General features: G+C 41.7%; 1 protein-coding gene across 9 annotated transcripts in view; it reads left to right on the top strand.

Moving 5' to 3' along the window:
* LOC140200565 (prolyl 4-hydroxylase subunit alpha-2-like) overlaps positions 1 to 15,554 on the top strand; it is a 159,940-nt gene extending 144,386 nt beyond the window's left edge. For all 9 annotated transcript variants that reach the window (XM_072264075.1, XM_072264077.1, XM_072264078.1 and 6 more), the window contains 3 exons: positions 4,413 to 4,481; positions 7,704 to 7,800; positions 11,856 to 15,554. In XM_072264075.1, coding sequence (XP_072120176.1) covers positions 4,413 to 4,481; positions 7,704 to 7,800; positions 11,856 to 11,926 — 237 coding nt within the window. In that variant the 3' untranslated portion in view covers positions 11,927 to 15,554. The remainder of the gene's footprint in view (positions 1 to 4,412; positions 4,482 to 7,703; positions 7,801 to 11,855) is intronic.
* The last annotated feature ends 4,355 nt before the right edge of the window (positions 15,555 to 19,909 follow it).

Here is a 19,909-nt window from a genome sequence, read left to right as displayed (position 1 = left end):
TGCTGTACTTCTCTATGACTCTATGACCAATTCCTATTTTTATTCTGTGGGTTCTTATCATCTTATGACAGACCCAGCTCAGATTCGGTGGACTGAACAGTGTTGTTGTACTACTTCATAACTCCAACTATTGTCTATACTATCCTAAAACTAAACATAAACTTTAGGTAAGGTTCATCAATGACTTTGACAGTTTGCCAACACTGAACTGTTCCCACAACCAATGGACTCACTTTCAAGGACTCTTCATCTCATGTTCTTGATATTTATTGCTTGTTTAGTTATATTTTTTACTTTTTGTATTTGCACAGTTGTCTTTTGCACATGGGTTGTGGTTCGCCTTGTGTGAAGGTTTTATTGATTATATCATACTTGTTGGATTTACTGAGTATGCCTGCAAGAAAATGAATCTCAGGGTTGTGTATGGTGACATATATGTACTTTGATAATAAACTTACTTTGAATTTTGAACTTTAAAATCTCCAGACCTTTTGAAACTCCCTTGAGATTAAGGCCATTGAGTCATGTTAAACAGTTTACTGTGAATCACCAGGGATATCTGAGGTTTAGCAGGCTGGATAGTTACTTTCTTAGTGGGTGCATGTTTTAAGGAGTTGGTGATTAGTCAACTCATTGGTAGATTTATCATTACATTGTCCACTTATTAAGAGTGTTAACAGTAATTGTTGGCAAGTCACAATAGCAGTAGGAACAGAATTGTGAACATCCTGACCAGAGTCGGTAAGAATTCAGATTTGTGAAGGAAAATGGGAAAAAGGCATGTGGTAGCTAGTGACTCAGGAGATTTTGCAGATGTTGGAAATCTTAAACAACACGTACAAAATGCTTGAGGAACTCAGCAGGTCAAACAGCATCTATGGAAGAAAATAGTCGTTGTCTAGGGCTGAGACCCTGGAAAGAAAGGGGGCAGAAGTCAGAGTAAAAAATGTGAGGGGTGGGGAAGGAGTACAGTCCGGCAGGGTGAAAAGTGGGACCAGATGAGAGGAAAGGTGAGTGGGTGGGGAAGAGAGAATGATGCAAAAAGTCTGGAGACATCCATCATTAAGGGCCTCCATTACCCAGAACATGTTCTCTTCTCATTGCTCCCATCAAGGAGGAGACACAGGAGCCTGAAGGGGCACACTCTGTGTTTTAGGACCAGCCTCTTCCCCTTTGCCATCAGATTTTTGAATGGGCAATGAACCCATGTACACCAACAGGCTATTTTTTGTCTTTTTTACTCTCTTTTGGAACTGCTTACTTCATGATATATATTCTTATTGTAATTTATGTGTTTTAATTGTTATTATGTATTGCATTGTACTCCTGCCACAAAACAACAAATTTCATGACATATGCCAGTGGCATTAAACCTGATTCGCATTTTGATTCCGGAGAAGGAGGAATCTGATAGGAGAGGAGATAGAAGACAAAATAAAGGGAGGGAGGTGGGGAACAAGGGGAAGGCGATGAGCAGGTCAAGAGCATGGGGGAACTGGAATAGAAGAGATGTGAGGGCCACCAGGTTGAGAGTAAACAAGTGAAGAGAGAGGAAGCAGATATGAATAGATACCAGCATTTAGAGAAATCGATGCTCATGTCCACGCAGCAAGCATTGATATCTGTGGCCCTCCTGAGGTTTTCAACAGATTCTACTTTTGCTGTAATTTCTGATTGTTTGCAAGATACCATTTGTCAATTCCAATTTTATCATTTTACTCATTGCGTGTGTTTGCTCATTGATATTTGAGACAACACACTTAAACGCTCTTAAATGTCATTTTATCTGTTTTGTGCTGAATTGCCATTGTGGCAATGGAGCTAAAGGACAACCAGTGGTTGCTGAACACAGAGGCAGAAGTGTTCTGATAGAGAAATATGGGGCTATCTTCTGTATCTTTCAACTGGTCAGCTGCCAGTTCTTTAACAAATTGACTAGGATGTACCATAATGTGCAAGGGGAAGATTGGAGTGGAGTATTATAGGTTCCCGAGTATTGATAGGCACTTTCACAGAGAGGGAGCTTGCTGATTTGATGTGCACACCCCTTTCTATTTGAAGTCATGACAATCTAGAGGTGAATTTCTTGGACCAGCACAAGACAGACAGATGGCATAGAGAAATAGAGGGCTAGATTGATCTTAGAGAAGATTAAAAGGTTGGTGCAATATTGGGGGCCAAAGGGCAGGTTGATACTGTAATGTTCTATGTAAAATTGGCCATCTTCACAACGTTTAAAATATAAGATTACAGGAGATATGCAGGTCATGTTTTTTTTCCACACAGAGAGTACTGCTTGCCTGGAATGTGCTACCACGGCTGGTAATGGAAGCAAATATAATAGGCACATTTAAAGAGCTTTTAGAAAGGCACATGAATTGCAGAGAATGTGAGAATTAGACTTGAGTCAGCAGTAGGGACTGATTTAGTAAGTTTTCGACTATTAGTTTAATTAGTTTGGTGCACTGTAATGGGCAAAGGGCCTATCCCTGTGCTATATGTTCAAAAATCATTCAGGGGATGTTCCCTAGCAAGTCAGTGGAAAGTAATTTGAACTGGCAATATTCTTTAGCCATTGAAACACTTCCTCATGCACCTTTCTAGGGACTGGTGCAAGAGCCTATGTCAATAGAAAGGTTTTGAAGAAGGATTCCGTATGATACAGTGTCCTTTCTGCACTCTGATGCGGACTTTAGACCTTCCCTGTGTCATTCCCAGAGCTTAATTTTCAGTTTTCAGTAGTGTTTACTGGGATCCTCGTTGGAAACTCTGTTCAAATTCTCTTTCTCTATTTCAGTTTTCAGTTCATTGTGTTATGCTTCAAAAAGTGTACTAATTTTATATGTGTATATACACACACACACACACGGTACTGTGCAAATGCCTTTAATGTCTTAGGCACATGTATATACTGTAGCTAGGTTGCCTAAGACTTTTGCACAGTACTGTCATAATTTTGTGTGTCGCTGCAAAAAAATGCATAACGTATGTGAGTAATGATAAACATGATTCAAATATGGATCTCTATTGTGGACTGAGAGTGGGAAGAGGGCAGAGAGAGGACAATCATGGTTGGGAAAAGGGGAAGGGGGTGGGGGAAGCACCACAGAAACATTCAGTAATGATCAATAAACCAAATGCTTGGAATGAAATGACCTTGTCTAGTGTCTCAGGACAGGGTATGTATTGCATTCACACCAACCTGTGTTCCTGGAATTCCTTCTCTGCCTGTACCACACCCCTCTCACAACTCTCCACCCTTGCCATTCCCAACATACTTTGTTCCCGCCAGATTTTCAAACTTGCCCCCTGCTCCACGTTGGCAAGTACAGTACTGTGCAAAAATCTCACACACCCTAGCTATATATATGTGCCTAAGACTTTTGCACAAAGATAGCGGAGCTTCTTTCTGGTTGATGAAATGTAATGAGTTGTGTGCCAAGAGACTAATCCTGGGCCCTCGAAATTTGTAATTTATCTTATTGGCTGAGGTGAAAGCACTGAAGATAAGGTTTCTAAATTGCTAATGACACTAGGACAATTTGTGAAATTGAGATAAAGAAGCTATCCAGGAAACAAGATTGGGGGTGTTGAGGAGTTTTCCTACCTGGATTAGAGAGTATAGGTTAGAGAAAAGGGCTTTTTCCTTTGGAGCAAAGGAGGATGAGAGGCGACTTGATATACATGCTCAAGATGAAAGATGATAGATCGAGTGGATAGCCAAACACTTTTTCCCAGGGTGGAAATAGCTAATGAAAGGAGGCGTAATTTTAAAGAGATTGGAGGAAGGCTTGGTGGGATGTCAGAGTTAAGTTCGTTACACAGAGAGTGGTGGGTGTGTGGAATACCCAGCAAGATGTGATGGTAGAGGCAGATACATTCGGGCATTTATGAATCTCATATGGATGGTTGAAAAATGGAGAGCTGTGAAAGAGGGAAGGGTTACATTGATCTTAGAGTAGGTTAAAACTTTAGCGCAACATCATGGGCCAAAGGACCTGTACTGTGCTGTATTTTTCAATGTTCTGTGTCTTATGCTGCACGTCAATCAACACTTGAAAGTGAAAATGGAACTATTCAGCCAAGAGCTTATACGAAGCTGCAGTCCTTTTTGGGTTGAGGGACTGAAAGGCAGGAGGTTGAATCGTATTACCTTAAATCAATTATTTAATGTTGGCATGTTACTGCTCTGTCATCATCCCTTGCTTTATATGTCTTATACACTGCTTTGTGGCCACATTGGCTGCGGCTTCAGTCCACATAACTGCTGCGATGTAATGCATCAGCTGCCTGCATTTAACATGAGAGTGATTTCTACCAATGCAATTTCCATTGTTCCTTCTGTGTTAGTTTAACATAAAAGCACCCTCTGGCACAATATTTATGAATCTGTTTGCAATTCTCTATACTAGATGAGTGATGTCACAGCAGGGGGAGCCACAGTATTTCCTGACTTTGGAGCTGCAATATATCCAAAGAAGGTAACTAGACAAGTTTCTGTTTGCCGATTATTATTTGTACTTCTGGATTATGTGAGAAATCAGTTGATCAGTGGTGCAATGGGATCCCAGAAGTACAAGGAATTGGCTTAACATTAATTTTTTATCCATTAATAACAGCCATAAAACTCCTGTTCTGACCTTGTTTTAAGCGTGCTAAAACCCCTATCGTTGAACTAGCCATTGATACAGAACCTCCCTTTTATAAATAAATAATGATCTAAGGATGAACTTTTTGTCACACATACATCGAAGCATACAGTGAAATGCCTTGTTTTGTGTCAATGGCCAACATAATCAGAGGATTGTGCTAGGGGCAGCCTGCAAGAGTTGGCACGCTCCTAGCGTCAACATCGCATGCTTGTGACTGACTAACCCTAACCATACATCTTTTTGGAACATGGGCGGAAACCGGAATCCCCGGCGGAAACTCAAGCAGGTCACGAGGAGAAAGTACAACTCCTTAATGACAGCGGCAGGAGTTGTACCCCGATCGGTGATTGCTGGCCCTGAAAATCGACTGAGCTACCACCACACCACCATGCTGCCCCACCAGACCAGCACTGCACTATTTTCTTAATTTCAGAGTACCAACAATTTGCAATATTCAAGTTAAGATTAGAATATCATCGTATACACCAAGCTGCAATGAAATTCTTTGCTTGTATAAAGTTCGCAGAGTAAATAATGTATTGAATTGAATTGACTTTATTTCTTATATCCTTCACATACAAGACGAGTAAAAATCTTTACGTTATGTCTCCGTCTGAATGTGCAATGTGCAATCATAGGAACTTATAATAATTTATAATAAATAGAACAGTCAATGTAACATAGAAATACACTCAAATCAGTGTCAGTTAATCAGTCTGATGGCCTGGTAGAAGAAGCTGTTTACCCTCTCAACCCCAGATCCATTGATGTCAATAGGGGTTAGCTCATCTCCATTCCTCCTGTAATCCACAACCAGCTCCTTTATTTTTGCGACGTTGAGGGAGAGGTTGTTTCCTTGACACCACTGTGTCAGAGAGATGACTTCTTCCCTGTGGGCCCCCTCATTATTGTTTGAGATTAGGCCAATCAATGTAGTGTCATCGGCAAATTTAATTAGCAGATTAGAGCTGTGGGTGACGACACAGTCGTGGATATATAGGGAGTAAAGGAGGGGACTTAGTACACAGCCCTGAGGGGCTGCTGTGTTGAGAGTCAGAGGGTTGGAGGTGAGGGGGCCCATTCTTACCATCTGCCAGTGATCTGACAGGAAGCCCAGGATCCAGCTGCACAAGGCAGGTCAAGGCTGAGGTCTCTGAGCTTCTTGTTGAGCCTGGATGGAATTATGGTGTTGAATGCTGAACTGTAGTCCAAGAACAGTATTCTCACATGAGAATCCTTCTTCTCCAGATGTGTAAAGACAGTATGTAGAGCAGCGGCTATTGCGTTGTCTGTTGATCGGTTGTGTCAGTAGGCGAATTGTAGGGGCTCCAGTCTGGGTGGCAGCAAGCTGCAGATATAATCCTACACCAGCCTCTCAAAGCATTTGCTTATTATTGAGGTGAGTACGACAGCACGCCAGTTGTTCAGGCATTTTACATTCGTCTTTTTAGGTATAGGGACAATGGTGGATAATTTGAAGCACTCTACACTGGGAGAAGAGGAGATTAAAAATGGCTGTAAACACACCTGCCAGTTGTGCTGCGCACATCCTGAGTACTTGCCCTGAGATGCCGTCCGGTCCCGCAGCCTTGTGACTGTCCACTCGTTGAAAACATCTGCATACCTCAGCCTCAGAGATGACCAAGTTGCAGGTTGTAGCGGTGGCTTTCCTCGGAGGCTCAGAGTTAGCGACATCAAACCAAGTGAAAAGTGATGGAGTCATCTGGGAGAGAAGCTGTGAAGTTGGCGGCACCACTGTCTTTGGCTTTGAATCTGCGATGGTATGCAGCCCTCGCCACAAGTCATGTGTGCTATTCGTTGTGAATGTGCAGCAGCAAACACAAATCAAAATGATGCACAGATTGTGGCGCAGTCCGAAGTAATGCAAGAAGAAATGCTAAAGTGATGACAATAGAATAATCAAGCAGGGTAGAATTAAGAGACCAAGAACGAGGCAGCACTACCAGGAAGAGGATGTGAAAGAACTGGTTGATTCTAAAGTCTGGTAGCAGTGGAGACAAGTTGTCTGGTCATCTCGGTTTTTGAGCTCCCATACCTTTGGGAGAAGAGAGAAAAAGGAATGGCCAGGGTGTCAGGCATCCTGAACTATACTATTGGTCTGCCCGAATTAACACGTTGCAATTAACGGATCAGTGAGCCCCACGTAAAGATGAATGAGAGGATTTTTTTTCCCGATAAGATGCCAGCGTCTTTGATTGCAGCGGCTTCTGTGGGGTCAAGAAAAGGTGCTATTGCCCTTTATAAACATATCTTTTATGATTGCAAGATCCTGCTAGATATTACAAACTTAAAGTACTGCAGGTGTACTCCATCAGCGAGTTGCTCGTTGGCTGAGAAAATGAAGGAGCTGCTTCATTGTGCTGCTGCCTGCGTCGAACGAGACGTTTGGTCTCATAAACGAGTGGCCATCTTGGTCACTTCTCTTGTGATCACCAAGACCCTTTGGACATTGTTAATGTGTAATGCCACAAGTTTGATTTATTGATGTATTGGCGGGGGAGCTGCGTGGCCTTGGCCATACTGAGGACTAGGCCTCAGACCATGGCGTTGTGTGTTTACAGCCACCAGGAGAGAGGTGTTGGAACCAGTGTGCTCCACAGGGGGCGCTGTGGTACAGTATCCAGGTTGGAGTCAGTGCGGCTCTCCTGTGTTCGCTTGGCAGAAGACAAACCATACTGCAGAGTTCTGTGCTATTCGTGGCTTGGGTCTGGGCTAGTTTATTTTTGTGAGGTTGTATCCCACTGATACCTTTACGTGCTTGCTACCTTGTACATGCTTCGTGCTCTGGGACTGCTGGTACTGTGGTTTTCACCTTAGCCCCGAAATAACACGGTTTCATTTGGCTAAATTCATGGGTATTCATGTATGGCTGAGTGACAATTAAACTTGAATTGAATTGAATAAAGTTGTGGATATGTTGATATGTGGAGACAGGAAAACAGAATACACATTGCTGGTTGGTAACTTTTCATTAGAACCGTCTTATCTAATCAATAACAAATCTAAGAGGATTTTTTCATCTATTTCCAGGGAACAGCAGTATTTTGGTATAACCTTTTTAGAAGCGGTGAAGGTGATTATAGAACACGGCATGCGGCCTGTCCAGTGTTAGTAGGAAGTAAATGGGGTAAGAACCTTGCACCATGTTCTACTCTTGACATCCAAGTGGCTTTTGTTAGTGGAGAAACAGTAAGGCTCTGCATCCACTTTGCTTTGCTCTTTACATGTTGCTGGAACCTGGCATATCTTTTAGAAGAAATCTCTTTTAACAAATTTTGATGAGCAAAACATGCCTGTGCTTGAGAATGAAATATTTTTATTCACTCTTGTCACTCAGTGGGATGGTTTGATTGTTTACTTGTAATTTTTATCATTTACAAGATACAGCACAGAATCGGCCCTTCCAGCCCTTCGAGCTGCGCCACCCAGCGATCCCCAATTTAACCCTAGTGTAATCACGGGACAAATTACAATAACTAATTAACTTACTGTGCCAACCGGTACGTCTTTGGTCTGTGGGAGGAAACCAGAGCACCCAGAGGAAATACATGTGGTTACGGGGAGAACATACAATCTTCTTACAGGCAGCCACAGGATTTGAACCCGGGTCGTCGGTACTATAAAGCATTGCGCTAAGCACTAACTACCCTACTGTGCCACCATGTCCCTCGTTAATATGTAGGAACCCCAATACCTAGGAGAATTAGAATAGTTTGCTGGGTGGTTTCTCACACTAGTCACTTGTGAATGAGATTCACATCTTTTACCAAGACATAAACATGCCCCTGTAGTGACCACCATATCCCAAGTCAAACCTCCCAAGTGACTTGTAACTTGCATACACTCACAACTGAACACTGTGAAGCTGGTTTGCTCACTACAGAGCCTAAAAGAACCTCTCTACAAATAATTTCTCAGGAGGGGTACATCTAATACCATTCTCAGTGTGAATATTTGCCAAGGTTACTGCAAAGGGTAGGGTTTCTAGCTGGGCAGGTTGTCTTTACCACAGCACATAATCTGGAAGAACTCAGTAGGTTGAACACCATTGGTAGGAAGATAGCAACTGTCAATGTTTCCAGCCAAAATCCTGCATCAGGACTGAGAGAGGAGATGGCCAGCACAGAGAGGAGATTGGGAGCAGCAAGAAAGGATTCTGAGCTGATTGGTGGGCTGAGGAGGGGTGGATGCTGACAGGCAGGTAATTCCAGGTAGTGGAGGGGACTATCGACCCCATCTCTATCTCTCATAATTTCATATACCCCCCCCCCATCACCTCTCAGCCTCTTTTGATTCAGAGAAAACAGACCAAGCCAATGCATTCTCTTCTTGTGATTCAAGACCTCTAATCCAGGCAATATTCCCGTGAAGACAAAAAAATCTGCAACACGCAGAAAATGCTGGAGGAACTCAGCAGGCCAGGCAGCATCTATGGAAAAGATTAGAAGCTGAGGCCCTTCATCAGGATTGGAAAAAAAAAGATGAGGAGTCAGAGCAAGAAGGTGGGGGAGGATAGGAAGAAGTGCGAGGTGATATGTGAAACCAGGAGAGAGGGAAGGGAAGAGCCGGGAAGTTGATAGGTAAAAGAGATAAAGGGCTGGAGAATCGGGGGTCTGATAGGAGAGGATAGAAAGTCATGGAAGAAAGGGAAGGGGGAGGAGCACCAGAGAAATATGATGGGCAGGTACCTCTCCCCTACCCCTCTCCCCATCTCACCTATCACATACCACCCTATACTTCTTCTTCCCCTCCCCCACCTTCCTGTTCTGACTTCTCATCTTCTTTCTATTCCCGATGAAGGGTCTCGGCCTGAAACATTAACCGTTTACTCTTTTCCATAGATGCTGCCTGGCCTGCTGAGTGCCTCCAGCATTTTGTGTGTGTTGCTAATATCCCTGTGAACCTTTTCTGTACCCTCTCTATAGCTTAATTGCATCCTTCCTGCACTGTGGCAACCAGAGCTGTACACGATACTCCAAATGCGGTTTCACCAGTCTTGTGCAACTTCAACATGACATCATCCCAACTTATAGTCAAAGCCTCAGCCAATGACAGCAAGCATTCCATCCACCTTCCTCACCATCCTGTCTACCTGTGTTTTAACTTTTAGGTAACTATGTATACGTAGGAGGTCCCCCTGTTCTACACTCTGCTGAGCCCTACTGTGCAGTACTGTACAGAAGTCGTAGATACATATATACCGCTAGGGTGACTAAGAATTTTGCACAGCCCTGTATATCCTACCCTGTTTTAACTTCTCAAAATGCTCTTGTCTAAGTTAAATTCCAGCTGCCTGCTGTCCCAATTGGTCTATATGTGCTGTTGTAAGCTTAAAGAGCCTTCCTTACTATCTGCAATATCTCTAAGTTTCTTGCCATATGCAAACTTGCTGATCTCAACCTAACGGCGAACTCATGAAAACAACAGATGACTCAGCACAGTTCTCTGTGGTTCACCACTTGTCATGTGCCTTCAATCTGATAAGCAGCCCTTCACAACCAGGTTTTGCCCTTTCTCACCAGGGTAATCTGCCAGCTGATCCTCAAGACTTTGATTGATGAGAAACATGCAGACATTGCCATCTTTCCCGTCCTCGTCAATCCCCTTGATCGTCTCAAATTTGTAAGACATGATTTGTCACGTGAAAAACCAGGTTGACACCTCCTAATCAATCTTTGCATTTCCAAATGCAAATAAATCCCATCCCTCAGAATTTCTTCTAATAACTAGCCCACTGTTGATGCTTACTGCCCTGCAGTTCGCTGGCTTATCCCTGCAGCTCTTAAAGCTCCATACTAAACCTTACCTGTGGCTAATGAAGATACAAATGTCTCTTGTGAGGTGCAAACAATCTCCCCCTTACTGCCCATACATCTTAGATAAACCTGATCAGGCCCTTTATGCATGTCAAGACCCTCAATGCCACCTGCTCTGTAATGTTAAATATAAAAGGTTCTGCAGATGCTGGAAATCCAGAACAACACACAAAATGCTGGAGGTACTCAACAGGGCAGGCAGCATCTATGGAAAGGAAAACACAGTCGATGTTTTGGGCCGATAATGACTCACAGCCGGAAACGTTGACTATGTATTCCCCTCCATAGGTGCGGCCTGGCCTACCGAGTTCCTCCGTCACTTTCTGTGTTTCTTTGTAATGCTCCAGAATGTCACTGTTCCCTCCCCTGGACACAGTGTTTCCATATCCTTTACCATGGTAAATAGTGTAGAAAAGTATTAAGACCTCACTCATTTCCTTTGGCTTCATCTATATATTACTACACTAATTCTTTAGAGGACCTCTCATTCCCTCTGGAATATTTTAGGATTCTGCTTTACATTATCTGTCAGGGATAACTCTTGGCCCTTTACTTCTTTTCTAAATTGCTTCTTAAGTGTCCTCCTACATTGCTTACACTCTGAAGGCTTGCTTCATCCCAGCTACTCAACACATTCTTTTGAGAAACGGAGTTAATGTTTCAGTTTGAAAAAGGGTCTTTGAACTGAAATATTGACCTTCTCCTTCTACAGATGAGGCTTGACCTGCTGGTTGTTTACAAATTTTTCTGGATTTTTAAATGTTTTAAATTTAATTATGTTTTTTTTATTTCTTAATATATTTGTTTATACTTTTTATTTTATGTATTTTACTCTATTTTAGATTTTTTATTTATATTTTTAATTATTTTTACTTTTTTAACTTTTACTTTATCTGAAAATTGCTTTCACTTCTATTTTTTGTTTCTTATTTTAGATTTTTAAATTATTTTGTAAACATTTAATATTTTTTACATATTCCTCATTGCAATTTATAGGTTTCATATCTTGCAGTGTTGTGCTGCTAGTGCAAAGCAGCACATTTCATGACATACATTATGCGGGTGACATTAAAAACTTGATTCTGATTTTAGAGTTCTAACATCAGCAGATTTCTAATGGGTAGGAATCCTGGCTTGCAGTAGTTAATTCACCCACTCATCCATCTGAGGCTGAAGACCACTTAGAAACAAAAGAAAAAAAAAGTGGTTTGGGTGCAGCTTAAGAAGGGAATGTGATGGGATAAGAGTGATGAATTCTGTGTTTTTCTGGGGTGGCTCCATGAGCAGTAATTTGATTTTGTATATAATATCAACATGTACTTAAGATCCTTAGCTGTTCTTTAACCCTTTCTTTCATTTTGTTCAGTTTCCAATAAATGGATCCACGAGAGAGGGCAGGAGTTCAAGAGGCCATGTGGACTGACAGAAGTGGATTGAACTTGTGGACCATTCTATTCCCCCAATTTAATTCCATCCTTTCTTTTATCAGGACAAGCAAAGTGCCAATGATTTGATTCTCCCTTTTGTGTGCGAATCATCTTCTGCATTCAATTGACCCCTTCATCGCGGTGTTGCCTTCTTTCTGTATTATTTCTTCTCTTTTCTGAACGCAGACGTACTATGATATTCAATGATGATGAAGAAAAACTTGTGGTATCTCTTAGTGGTAGTCTACTGTCTACGTGAAGATAATTCATTCTTAGTGTCAACAAATAAGAACACTTGGGAACAGTAACCCAGAGAAGAGAAATCTTTTGCTATGGGGAAAATAGCGAATGAAAATATTAAAGTAACCACCCTTCACCCTTTCTTCCTACCGACATCATTTGTAACAGAGTGCAGTTTGGTCTTGTTGTTCCGCCACATGGAGACAGATGCATAAGTCTGCATCCTGGTTCCAATACTAGTTTCTTTCCAAGCCAGCCTCCTTGTTTCATGGCCATTCTAATTTAACAGATCTACTTTCATGAGAACGGTTTTGTCTTACCATTCTGTTAGGTCAGATGTTATTCTCCAGCAGGCTTACGTTCAGTTTTTCAGCGTCAAACCCCAATTTTATTAATCACTTCCAGGTACTGATTGGTTGCAGATGTCAAGAGTTCCCTTTGAGAATCTAAATTAATCTAAATTGCTGGTAGAAAAGTAAGTCACAAAAATAATGCGGCCAACCAATTTGATATAAAATAGGAAGTGCAGCAAATGCTAAGCAAGTTAGGGAATATCTGTGCAGAGAGAAGCCGAGCTAATATTTTGGTCAGGGCTGTCAGGAAAGGTTATCAGCTTTCTATGCTGACTGTCTCTCTCCACAGATGCTGCCTGACTGCTGACTATTCCCACCATTTGCCATAGTGTTTGCTTCAGAACAAATTTGTTATTTTTGTTGTCACTGCTTCTCTGACAACCACCGTGAAATAAGTCCTGATTCATAGATGAACATGCAGCTAGCAAAAAGGAAGTCCATCCAATTTTAATAGCACTCATCTTCCATGAATAAAATAATGATTGTAATCACTGTGTGTATTAAATAATTCATTAAACAAAATTGTCGAGATAGAAGTGCATCTTTGGCTGTGTCAAGTGGAATGTGACTGAATTTTGGAAGTGGATTCTAAAATTTATTTGACATACTTTATATGCAGAGTATAAACAGTCTATAGATATGAAATTGTAAATGCCATAACCTCCCATTTTTGTTGCAAGTGACCAAGACTCAATTAACATTTTGGAGCAAACTCAATGCATGGCCGAATATGTCCACATTCCTTGACTCCAGATCAGGGGTTTCCAACTCTTTTTACGCCATGGACCCCTACCATTTACCAAGAGGTCCATGGCCCCCAGGTTGGGAACTCCTGCTCTAGATACACAGACTGGAAATGTAAGATCAGATATATTCTCCAAAACCTGCGCTTAATTTAAGAATTGAACATTAGGAGAGCTGGTAGTGGAATTAAATTAGCAAACTGTTGAGCTATGAAATCCAGGTAATTTTGTGTGCTGGAGCACACAGAAAATGTTGGATGAATTCAGCGGGTCAGGCAGCATCTATGGAGGGGAATGGACAGTCAACGTTTCAGGTCAAGACTCTTCATGAGGATTGCAGAATTCACCAGATCTGATGAAGGGACTTGACCAGAAATGTCCACTTTCCATTTTCCTTCATAGATGCTGCCTGACCCACTGAGTTCGTAGAACATAGAATGTTACAGCAGAGTACAGACAGTTCGGCCCAGGATGTTATGCTGATTTATAATCTGCTCTACAATCAATCTTACCATTCTGTCTGACATAACCTTTCATTTTTCTATCATCGGGTTCATCTAAGATCTTTTAAAATGCCTCCAATGTATTTGCCTCTACCACCTCCTCTGACAGGAAGTTCCATGCACCCACCACTCTCTGTGTAAAGAACTTACTTCTGATATCCCCCTTCAATCACTTTAAGTTATGCCCCTTTGTATGCCTCCCTTTTAACATGCTTCACATCGTGCCTGATTTGAAGTACCTGCAGTCTCTTAATTTAGTTACTGGCCTGATCTTCCTGTGATGATGTCTGTTTTGGAATCTTAACTGTTAGATTATTCCTTAAGTTAATTTTTGGATCACCATAACATAGTCAGCTTGAACTGTTTCAATCAGGTGGGGGCAGCCGTTAGCTTTAAATCCCAATTGATTATCCAGCCGTGGAAATAATGATAAAACAGAGGTAGAAGGAGAAGCTAAAGGGAGAAGTGATGTTCCAAACGAATTGATGCCAGGAGCAGTTAAAAGTTTACTTCCAGTGAATTGCATTAGTACTGGGGGAGCGAAGGGTGTATCTCTCCATGTGACCCTGTGTGTTTCTGCTGGGAGCTCGGGATTCCCCCCACATCCCAAAGTCATGCAGCTAGGTTAATTGGCAATTGTGAAACAGCCTTATTTGGCAGGAGAGAAGTGTCAAAATGAATCTCAGGGAGTTAAGAGGCAGGTGTTTGAGAAAATAAGTTGTCGGGGCACAAGGAGAGGAAGGATGAGTTTGCTGTCCTGGGAGCCGGCATGGACTGCAGAAACCAATAGTCTCCTCCTGTCTTACAAGATAACAGTGGAAATCAAAAATAAAACTCTGCAGACACTGGAAATCTAAAAGCAAAAGCAAAATGCTGGAAATACTTAGCAGGTCGGGCGGCACCTTTGGGAAGAGGAACAGGCACAACATTTTCAAGTCACAGATCTGACAAAACATCTCCCACCTGAAATATTGATCCTGTTTCTCTTCTCGCAGGTATGGCCTTCCCTGCTGAGTATTTCATCATAAGACAACAAGGGGACATACAAAACTCAAAATGGTTTCGGTTTTTGCTGGAGCTTGATTCCTTCAGTTAAACAGCCCTTGAAGGACTTAATTCCTACCACAGTAATATGAAGAATAATAAAAAAGTGATGCATAACTCCTTGAAGGGAAGATCTTTAGCCTGGACAGGGTGGTGCAGTTATTTAACAACCATTGCTGATAATGCACTACAATCTGAAATGCAATATGCCCTGTTCATTTCTATCCTTCAACAACCTTGTGTTGTGAACCAAACCTCAAATGCTTCTTCACATCCACCTGGATGCCAGTTGAGCTGCTAGTGATGAAAATTGACAGAGACCAAAATATCTCTCTCTCTCTCACTCTGTCTCTCTCTCTCTCTCTCTCTCTCTCTCTCTCTGTCTCACTATCACTCTCTCTCTCTCTCTCCCTCTCACTCTCTCTCTCTCTCTATTCACCGAGTCCACTCATAGTTTAGGATTGGATGAGGTAAAAGAGTGCTTTCTGCCGAACAGTAACTTTGATCGTGTTTTCGCAAATTCAGGAAATTAGTTCTTGTTTTATATACCTGTTTACCTCTGATGTTCCACGTTGCAAATATTGTTCAAATATAGAGTGATTTTATTTCTCAAATATATGTCAAATCATAATTTTATTGATTTTGTTAATAGTATTTTTGAATGTAGGGCAAATCCCACAAAATGATTAGAGGAAGTTGTCCAACTTTACCGTGCTCAAATCAATGAATAAAATAATGAAATAAGGTAACTGAAATGGCTTATCTCCGGACTTTTCTTTTATTCTTCACTCATTACAACAATCAATACCTCAAATGCTAAATCCTTGCCTGATTAACGGCATGGTTGCCCTGGTGCATACTGCGAAAATTGCTCGGAATATCCTAACACTTAATATCATTGAGAAAGTAAATCTGGATATTTAATATTGGAAAGTAAAGAGATGGCAGGTGAATTACATAAACACTTTATACAGAGCTTCACTCCAGATGTAAGTAATATCCTGAAAGATTTGAATTGGCAGTATTAGTGGAAATGGGCAGTGGATGGCTGATGTACAATCTATAGACAAAAGGGTCTGTTCCCATTCTGTACGTCTCTGACTCGAAATGTATTCGCAGACATCTTGAGTTTGCAAGAGAAATATATATACTTGTATTTCAAAAGTTCAAACTAAATTTATTATCAAAGTACATATACTGTATGTCACTATATACAGCACAGATTCATTTTAGACAATAGACAATAGGTGCAGGAGTAGGCCATTCGGCCCTTCGAGCCAGCAACCACCATTCACTGTGATCATGGCTGATCATCCACAATCAGTATCCAGTTCCTGCCTTATCCCCATAACCTTTGATTCTGCTATCTTTAAGAGCTCTATCCATCTCCCTCTTGAAAGCATCCAGAGACTTGGCCTCCACAGCCTTCTGGGGCAGAGCGTTCCACATATCCACCACTCTCTGGGTGAAAAAGTTTTTCCTCAACTCCGTTCTAAATGGCCTACCCCTTATTCTTAAACTGTGGCCTCTGGTTCTGGCCTCACCCATCAGCGGGAACATGCTTACTGCCTCCAGCGTGTCCAATCCCTTAATAATCTTACATGTTTCAATAAGCTCTCCTTTCAGCCTTCTAAATTCCAGAGTATACAAGCCCAATCGCTCCAATCTTTCGACATATGACAGTCCCGCCATCCCAGGAATTAACTTTGTGAACTTACGCTGCACTCCCTCAATAGCAAGAATGTCCTTCCTCAAATTTGAAAACCAAAACTGCACACAGTACTCCAGGTGTGGTCTCACCAGGGCCCCGTACAGCTGCAGAAGGACCTCTTTGCTCTTATACTCAATTCCCCTTGTTATGAAGGCCAGCATGCCATTAGCTTTCTTCACAGCCTGCTGTCTTTTCTTGCAGTCATACTCAATAAATCCAGAATAGAATAATAACCATAACAAAACCAATGAAAGTCTGCAGCAACTTGAGCACTCAACTGGTGTGCAAAAGTTAACTAATTGTACCAATGCAAAATGAAAGAAATTATAATAAATCAATGAATAAGCAATTAATGTAAAGAACATGAGATGAAGAGTCCTTGAAAGTGAGTCCATATTGCAATGGTGGGGCAAGTGAAATTGAGTGAGGTTATCCTCTTTGGTTCATGAGCCTGATGTTTGCAGGGTAGTAAGTGGTATATAAAAGATAATCTTTGTTGTTTCTCTAGGAGAGCTGCTGCCCCACTGCTCCAGTCATTCCTGACCTGCATTGCTGTCAGTGTGAAGTTTGCATGTTCTTCTAGTGTCTGTGTATGCTTCTCTCAGGTGTTCTGGTTTCCTCTCCATTCCAAAGTTAGCTGGTTCTGTAAATTACTCTTTGCCTGTAGGAGTGTGACAGAAACTTCAAGTTTCTGTAGGAGGGGAAAACATAAACAGATGGGTGGTTAGTGGCTGGCACAAGGCCTGTTACTGTGCTGAGTGACTCTCTGATTCCAGACAAGTAACTGACAATATGATCCAAAACCTCTGGTAATTGAAGAACACTTACAACTTGGAGGTCATGTTTCTAATCAGTTGCTGAGTGAATGGAGAGTGGAGACCTCTACTCTGAGTTTATTGCCTTTCCTGGAAATCTCAATGTTGCATTTATAGCAGGAAATGCTGGAAATGTTCAGTAGGTTATATTGACTGGCTGCAACATGGCCTGGTCTGGAAACATTGAATGGAAAATCTTACAAAGAGTAATGGGTACAGCCCAGTCCATCACGGGTAAAGCCCTCCCCACCATTGAACTCTACATGGAATATTGTCGCAGGAAAGCTGCATCCAACATCAAGGACCACCCACCACACAGGACGTGCTCTGTTCTCACTGCTGCCACCAGGAAGAAGATACAGGGGCCTCAGGAGTCACACCACCAGGTTCAGGAACCAAAGGACATAACTTCATTCAACTTCACTTGCCCAATCACCGAAACAATGTTCTCACAAACTATAGACTCACTTTCAAGAACTCTTCCTCTCATGCTCTTGATATTTAGTGCTTATGTATTACTATTATTATTATTTCTTTCTTTTTGGATTTGCAGTGTGTTACCTTTTGCATACTGGATGTATTCCCAATCGGGGCAATCTTTCATCGATTCTATTATGGTTATTGGATTTATTGAGACTGCCCACAAGAAAATGAAACTCAGGGTTGTACTGCCTATGGTGACAACTATGTACTTCCATAATAATTTTACTTTGAACTTTAAGATTGGTCAGTAGCTGTGGAAAGACAAACTGAGCTAACGTTTCACGTTGAAGACACTTCACCACAATTGGGAAAGAGTTAAAACAAGTTGATTGTTCATGCAGAGATGTTGGTGATTGGATGGCTAGGACAAAGGAGATGTCTCTGAAAAAGTGAGATGAAATGGGTAAATGCGGCCAAGGCAGATTATGCTTTGTATATGTTTTATGTTGCTAATAGCAGGGCTATGGGGCACAACCAGTGGGTCAGTCCGTACTCACAGAGGGAGAAAGAACTGACCCAGATCAAAGGTGGCTTGTTCTGCTACTGAAAAAAGAGTAAGACTATAAGACCCAATGATATAGGAGCAGAATTAGGCTATTTAGCACATCGTGCCTGCTCTGCCATTTCATCACAGCTGATCCAATTTTCCTCTCAGACCCAGTCTCCTGCCCTGTATCCCTTTATGCCCTGACCAGTCAAGAATCTATCAGCCACTGCCTTAAATGTACATAAAGATTTGGTCTCCTTAGCTGCCTGTGATAAAGAATTCCACAGATTAACCATGCTCTGGCTAAATATTTCTCCTTAACTCTGTTACAAAAGGATGTTCCTCTATTCTGAGGCTGTGTCCTCTGCTCTTAGTTTCTCCTGCCATGGGAAACATCCTCTCCAAATCCACTCTATCAAGGCCTTTCACCATTTGATAGGGTTCAATTAGGTTATCGCTCATTCTTCTGAATTCCAGCAAATGCAGTCTCAGAGCCATCAGACGCTCTTCATATGACAAGCCATTCAATCCTGGAATCACGTCCGAAAACTCCTGTTGGACACTCTCTAGTTTCAGTACATCCTTTCTAAGATAAGGGACACAAAACTGCTCACAATATTCCAGGTGAGGCCTCACCAGTGCTATATAAAATGTCAACATTACATCCTTGCTTTTATATTCAAGTCCTCTGGAAATGAATGGCAACATTTCATTTGCCTTCCTCACCACTGACTCAGCCTTCAGGAAGTTAACCCTAAAGGTTGATTAACCTTCAGGGAATACTGCACAATGAGTCACAAGTACATTTGCACCTCAGTTATTTCTATTTTCTCTCTATTTAGAGAACAGTCAACCCTTTCATTTCTTCTACCAAAAACCATACACTTCCCGACACTGTATTTCGTCAACCATTTTTTTGTCCATTCTCCTAATCTGTCTGAGTCCTCCTGTAGCCACTCTATTTCCTCTAAACTACCTGCTTCTCCACATAGCTTCATATTGTTTGTGAACTTTGTAACAAATCCATCAATCCCATCATACAAATCATTGACATACTGTATAATGTAAAACGAATTAGTCCCAACACAGACACCTGCAGAACACCACAAGTCACTGGCAGCCAACCAGAAAAGGTTCCCTTTATTCCCGCTCTGCCTCCTGCCAGTCGGCTGCTGTTTTATCCATACTAGAATCTTTCTTGTAATACCATGGGCTCATAGCTTGTTAAACAGTCTCATGTGTGGCACCTTGTCAAAATCTTCTGAAAATCCAAGTACACAATATCAACTGATTCTCCTTTGTCTGTCCTGCTTGTTACTTCAAAGAAATCCAGCAGATTTGACAGGCAAGATTTTCCCTTGAGGAAACCATGGTGACTATGACCTATTTTATCATGTGCCTCCAAGTATCCTGAGACATCATCTTTAATAATCGACTCCAACATCTTCCCAACCACTGAGGGCAGACTAATTGGCCTATTGTTTCCTTTCTTCTGCCTCTCTCCCTTCTTGAAGAGTGGAGTGACATTTGCAATTTTCCATTCTTCCAGAGGCATTCTAGGATCTAATGACTCTTGAAAGATCATTACTAATGCCTCCACGATCTCGTCAGCTA

Source organism: Mobula birostris, chromosome 7 (genome assembly GCF_030028105.1).
Source record: "Mobula birostris isolate sMobBir1 chromosome 7, sMobBir1.hap1, whole genome shotgun sequence".
NCBI lineage: Eukaryota > Metazoa > Chordata > Chondrichthyes > Myliobatiformes > Myliobatidae > Mobula > Mobula birostris.
Note: the sequence above shows the minus strand (reverse complement) of the source record. Positions and strands in the feature narration are given on the sequence as shown.